The following is a 6,869-nucleotide window of genomic DNA, read 5'->3' as shown; positions in this document are numbered from 1 at the left end:
GAAAAGCAGGGTAACATGAAACTCAAGGGTTCGGGTCCCAAGACCAGCCAGTCACCAAAACACCTCCCCCCCCCACACACACACACAATACCATTTGCACTGGATAGATGATCACAGAAAAGCAGGGTAACATGAAAAGATTTCTTTAGTTCTGCCTCAGAACAGCTGAACACACAGAGCTGGGAAATCCACGTGTGATTATCTTTTAGTAAATCAGAAAAATAAAGGACATTAAATAAATGCTTCCACTATTTCCGAAAACTAAAAGCTGTGTGCTGGTTTATGATAATAACCAAGTGGAAATCCACCCTAATCCTATGCCAAATAAATTCTACAGGCTCCTTGTAAAACCCAATAACTTTATCTTCATACAGAGAGAAATATAAGCAAGAATTTAACAGATGCATCTATTTTTATGACTGAGTTTTCTTAGGATTCTGCTTCTCCTCCTGTTGTCCTCCCAGGAACTTTTCAGTATCTCTGTTCCTTGCTGTAGACTTTCCATTTCAGAAAGATCATGACAGACACTTGACCTTCCAGGCCCACTTACCTTTACTTCCTGAGATCAGAAGGCCACTTTGTATCATATGTTCTTTTCTCTTCAAGCCTCAGGAACCATTATCCTATGGCTGTCGTTAGACAGTCACAAGGAAGGGCCCAATCAAGGAGCACATCTGTCATATATCTAGGGGTTTGAAAACAGCCTTGGAAAGCCTCGTGGTGACACATAAAGATAAGATCCATGCATAAAATGAGCTAAACGGTAGGATGTAGAAAACTTCGCTTAAAATGACAACATATTTCAAACCTGGATACATTTTATTTATAAATAACATGTAGATACAGAAGTTAATAAGATATTTCAAAGATCTCCAGTTTATTAGCACAGACATACCAGAGAAGAAAAATAGCATGTTTATATGTTTCTGCCATATGACAGCAAAAACCAAGGCTGGTTACATCCAGACATCTCAGTAGACATAGTGCCAGATCACTTGCAAACTACAAGCATTAGAGTGGTTTTTTGTTTTGTTTTTTTGTGGGCACTCCTGTATAATTTCCCTAAATACTTTCATTCCTGCTATTTATGCTATGCAAATATATCACATCAGTTAGATGACTTTAGATCAAATCTTCTTCAGTAATCATGACTTTTGCTAAAAAAATATTTATGGATAAAAAATATTTAAATTTTATCCCCCTCAGTCTCCTCCCCCACCCATTCTGTCCATGAATTTATTCCATCTGTGCCCTGTGGGAGATAGTCTAACAGAGATGAAATTGTTTTCATTCCTCTGCTACTATCCATAGTACCCCTTCTGGAAAGTGTAACATACTAGAATTTTAGAAATATATCTTTTTTAAAAAACTATCAAATGTATACATTGATACTCTGAAGCCAAAATGTTTTTTAACCAAGATCAAATTCTTCCTCTGTCTCCAATAGGGCCAACTCAATAACTTTCGTGAAGGCCAGGAAATGGGTCTCTAATACTCCAGGAAGATGCGCATTATCCGCACAGCAGTGGAGCAGGAAGTGATCCTGTTGCAATAGAGATGGCTTCATGTGCACACTGACACATATCTCTGTAACCGCATTTACAGCACTGCTGCTTCAGTGTTCCCACTGCATTTTCATGCTTTGGAAAGTTGAAAAATCTATTTTTTCCATGTTAAGTGTTATTCATTCCTGGCCTGTATGACTTTCATAATCTCAAAAAAAAAATTATAATTTGTGGATGGGAAAAGTTCCTATTAGTAAGGTACTAGTGCCATTGCATAGCCTGGTGAGGACATAGCATTTATATGGCCCCAGAATTCCTTCCAAGGATGCTGCATCTCATAATCAGACCCAAGGGTAAGTATCTCCAAGACGGGCAGCAGCATACAGAATCTACAATTCTACCTGTTCTTCATGGGGCTGCTAAAGAATTGAGTCACTGCAACTCACACACACTTGTATAGACTCACGTAATTTATTTAATCATCAGATGGGAAAAGAATCCATTATATTCCCAAAGGATTTCTACACAAAGTGTAAACACCTGCTCTCAAATAATTTAGGGAATTGAGACTGAATGACTGAGTTTTTGAAAAGCCTAAACTTCTCCTCTTTTAAAGTAATGTAAATATATGCCCTGGTAAGACCTTGAGAGACAGTCTTAGACTTCGCCTTTACTTAATTTGATCTTGGACCTGAACCCACTTCGTAAAACTCCAATTCCATATTTGAAGGTGACTAAAACTCCATTCCCTCATCTTTTAAGCATGTCTTTTAAAAATATAAAGAACACAGTGCTGTACTCAGTATTTTAGCCAAAAAACTGCTGGTTAAATTCACAGAGAGGATGAATAAAAGGCAAAAGTAAATAAACAGGACTTAGAATTCTTTAAAAAAAAAAAAAAGAACTTTAAAAATAAATTGAGCTGCAAAACTACTTTTGCAATCACAGTGCCACGTTTGTCCCTACTGTTTCAGAGGCACTGCACAGATATGAACAGAATCATCAATGCACTTTCTCAAGCCAGTGCTTCTCAACCAAGGGCTAGTGCACATTCATTCTACTGCGAGGTGCCCATGACACTTTGGTTTGCTTTATTGGCAATAAATTGGCAACGTGTCCTATTCTAAGAGGAAGGCTGGAACCAAGCATGTGACAAGAGCCAGCTCCGCCACGTTACTTCTTTTCATGCTTCTTGGTTAAGTCCCCCATGCCCTGCTGGAAGCCGCTGCGACCGTCCCTGGCTCTCTCCTCCCTGCGCCGACTCTCCTGGGAGACCTGCCGCACGGCCCGCAGGATGGCATTCTGCACGATCTGTTCACTGGCATTCTGCAGTCTCACCTCTTCAGGCTCACTTCCAGGTTTCTCACCTAGCCAGGAGTATGAAAGGGAGATGAAAAGAAGAGGAATTAATTTTGGGAACTGTGACAGGGAGGAGTTGGGGAAAGGTGGGAGGAGCGGTGAGAGTAGGACCTGCCAGAGTGGCCCCATCAACTGTGAAAGGCTGCTATGGTCTCCCTGTCTTTCTTTCCATCAGAATCTCTATTTTGTTTGCCCAGTAATGTGCCCAACATAAATATTCTCACCATCGCGGGATCCTTGGCTGCTGGAGGTGATCATGAGACAGTCCTGGCCAATGAGGGCCTCTGGGAGATTTTTTAGAAAGGGACACACTCTCACCCCCTTTGGCCTTTTGCACCTACCCCTTCCTCCTGCATGAAATGCAGACATATGCCTCAGGTGCTGTGGCCATCGTACTGTAAGCATGAGATGAAGGCCAATATTCTAGGCATTAGTGGGGAGAAAGAGAGAGTCCAGCGTTGAAGGCAGTACTGAGCTTCTGCACAAGCCCTGCACCACGTACTTCTGGGCTTTTATTATACATGGTGAAAATAAAACCCTTTTTGTTTGATCCATCATTAGTCAGATTTTGTTCCCTGCAGCCAAACATATGCCTAAATGTATAACTTCATTGGGGCTGGAAAGAAATGAATGATCTCTGTATCCAGATCAAGCTCAACTCCACGTCCACAATGGCATCACAAGGAATGAAGCCATTCATCAGAAGTTGTCCTCCATGACCTAGAACAGGTTGGCAAATTTTTTCTATAAAGGACCAGTAGATACTCTAGGTTTGTGGGCCATGCAATCTCTGGAACAACAACTCAACTCTGCTGTTGTAGCATGAAATCAGCTACAGATTAATGCATATGTCTTTGTTCCAACAAAAGCTTTATTCACAAAATACAGGCTGCAGGCTAGATTGGGCCTGTGAGCCATAGTTTGTCAACCCCTCATCTAGAACGGTGGGAGTTTTCTGTTTAAAAGCCAAGCCAGTCTCTCCAACACTGATTCTTTTCTTTCTTCCTTAGTTAAACACAAAATCTTAATTTTACTTGGACAGCTATGTAACAGGTAGAGCTAAGTTCTGACCAATGAGGTGGAAGTAGAAGCTCACAGTGAAAATCCTGGAAAAGGTATTTAAAAGGAAACAGTCAGATAAAGGCCTTTTTGCCCTCTTCCCATCCTACTGCCTGCAAGTCTGACCTGCTAGTTGTCATGACAGGGGCTCTCACTAACCATGAGGGAATGTTCAGAATATAAACCAGTTTCAGGAACTTTGGAAGAAAAAGTTAGAAGGAGCCTGGGATCCCAATGACCCAGAAACCACATCAGTTCTCAGCTGCCCACCTCAAGGTCTCTCTCTTGTTAGAAAAAAATAATACATCTTGTTTAAGACAACTGCTATTTTCGATTTTCTTTTATTATTCAGCAAACAATACTAACACATGCATGGTAGAATGACTGCAAATCTAACATTTGGCTAAAGTGCAATCTTGAAATTTTAAACTTCCACTCACTTATATTTATGGTGATAAATAAAATGGGCATCATTCCTTATTCAAAACCATCTTTTCAGATGTTTCCTCTATTTGAATATGCTGCTACCATGAAAATGTATTTAAAATAGAGGAGAGAGGTTCACCAGCATTGATTTATTAACCACAGAATTTATACACCCATGAGGAAAACATTGCATAAGAGAATATTGAGTCCTCTGGAAGACCAGACAGCTCTTATCCCGTAGGACATATAATTGTCATTTATTTAGCATTTTTATTCATCCCTTGAGGGATTTCCAATCTAGTGAGCAAGGCAAGATGAACCTACTCAACACAAAGAACAATACAGAAACAAAAAGCAGAATAAAATGAGCAATCTACACCAAACCAAGCAGAAAAGGAGTCCAGAGTTGTAATGTGTAACAGACTGAAACTTCAAAGTGGAAAAGTAGAATAGTTTGAATATTCTCTTAGAAAAAGAGTGGAGAGTAGTAAGCAGTAATAATAAGAGACACTAAGACACAGCTATTAAGAATATGTGTTTTGAATCACTTCACAGCTGAGTTCAAGTCCTCTCTGCCACTTACAGTAATGCAACCTTGGGCAAGACAACTCACCTTTCTGATCCTGTTTGCACATCTGTAAAGTGTCTAAGTAATACCCATTTGGGATGGTTACTAGAGAATTAAGTGATGTCACACCTCTTCAGCATTCAGTGTGGTTCCTGACACATAGTAAGTAGTTAGTAAGTGTCCACCATTGTATATTAGTCAGGGTATAGACTAAGCTCAAAAATGATAGAGGCAGCTCACACAAGGAGAGGTATTTATTGCTGTCCCATAGCAGCAGTACTCTAGTGTGCAGGTGGCCCTGCTCCACAGCATATCTGTGGACTTCCTTCCATCTACTGCTCTGCCATTTCCTACAGCATTACCCTCATCTGCACCCATGAAGCTGGTTGACCACTACGCCATCTGGGGCTGGAAGACAGCAAAAGAGAAGATGCACGGCAAGCAATTTCCTTTCGAAGAGTTGTCACAGAAGTTGCAAATATCACTCCACTCACATTCTACCAGGGGAAACTCAGTCCCACGGTCACTCCCAGCTACGAGGAAGGTTAGGAAATATAGTCGTGAGTTGGGCAGCCATAAGCCCTACTAAAACTCAAGGAAGTCCTAAAGATAAAATTAAAAATTAAGGATTTTCTAAAATTACTTCCACACAAGGCCCGAGGCTACACCAAAAAAGGAGAGTAAATGCTTGCAGCAGGTCAAATCCGATACTCAGGGAGCTCTGTCTACTGCCACTGTACAGTGTAAGTGTGGGGGCAAACAAAAAATATATGAAAGTTTCATGCTTGCTCCTAGGAAAAGTATCTCAGCCACACTAGATGTGTGTTAACTCTAACATGTCCCTGCTGTGCAGCTATTTTTCTGTCTTGGACAGAGGAAAGAAGAATCTAGGGATAAGAGTAAGCTGATTCTTTAATACTAGAGAGAGAAAAAAAGAAAACCTACTCTTAGTTTAGCTGTGAGCTAAGTTATCATGTCCTCATCCCTCCATCATGAAGATAAATCGATTAAAACGTAAAACATGCCAGGCTGTGTCTAGAGGGCCCTTTGGTGACTGGCAAGGTTGGTTTAAGCAGCCCTCACTGTGAGTTGACCCCTCACTGCCGTCAGGACCACTTTGCTCTGGGTCATGAACATCTACCTGCAGTGGAGGATGAGGGCAGAGAGATTGGAGCAGCTGGAACAGAGAAAGAAGGGGCTGAAGATGAGGGGAAACGCAGCCCACGCACTGAACAGATGCAAAACAAAAAGCTATGCAAACCCCAGGTGCATACTGTGTGTTGGGCTCTTGGCATGCAAGGGGGCAATCCTCTCTTCTGTTACCTTAAGCGCTAAGGGAGGGGAGGGCACAGTCATCAGGAACCATTCAGCTGAGCCTCCCAGTATAATCAGAAGCTGGAAGAATCCAACACAGCTCCAGTTACTGCATTACCCAGGCTATCTTCTGCCACGAGAGGGCCTCAACTCTCCATCTGCTGACGCAGCCAACAGCCTCTCCCATTCCTCTGGAGTCTCCCTGACTTCATGGCATTTACTTCCTCTTGTTTCTGCTTACTCACGACTACACTGCCTCATGAGCCTACATCCTGCCTTCTATCTGAGGGCACCCCAATGACAGTTCTGCTTGCAACAGACTGACCTTTGCCATCTCTTCAGCTGAAATCCAGAGACAGAACCCCAAAGACCCAGCATATTTCCACTGTGCCTATCATGCAGCACTTTCAGGCCAGGCCACTTGTTAGACCAGCCATAGGCTGAAGGCCGGTGGCTTACTGTGCCCCCAGCAACTGGGCCCCAGAGGTGGGATCAGGAGGTGAGAACACAGCTCTTCAGGAAGAAGGAACCACTGAGCCCCTTGCCTTGGCAAAGCACCATGGGCAGGCAGAGCAGGTGTTCACAAGTTTGTCTCCATCCAGTACAATGCCAACTGGTACTCCTACAGCGCTCACCTG

The 6,869-nt window shown here is 42.3% G+C and overlaps 1 protein-coding gene across 2 annotated transcripts in view; it reads right to left on the bottom strand.

Annotated features, from left to right (window-relative positions):
• Positions 1–800: 800 nt before the first annotated feature.
• LOC103593540 (chromosome unknown open reading frame, human C18orf42) overlaps positions 801–6,869 on the bottom strand; it is an 80,583-nt gene continuing 74,514 nt past the window's right edge. For both annotated transcript variants that reach the window (XM_008576543.1, XM_008576544.1), the window contains exon 2: positions 801–2,872. In XM_008576543.1, coding sequence (XP_008574765.1) covers positions 2,679–2,872 — 194 coding nt within the window. In that variant the 3' untranslated portion in view covers positions 801–2,678. The remainder of the gene's footprint in view (positions 2,873–6,869) is intronic.

Source organism: Galeopterus variegatus, unplaced genomic scaffold (genome assembly GCF_000696425.1).
Source record: "Galeopterus variegatus unplaced genomic scaffold, G_variegatus-3.0.2 Scaffold1364, whole genome shotgun sequence".
Taxonomy (NCBI): domain Eukaryota; kingdom Metazoa; phylum Chordata; class Mammalia; order Dermoptera; family Cynocephalidae; genus Galeopterus; species Galeopterus variegatus.
Note: the sequence above shows the minus strand (reverse complement) of the source record. Positions and strands in the feature narration are given on the sequence as shown.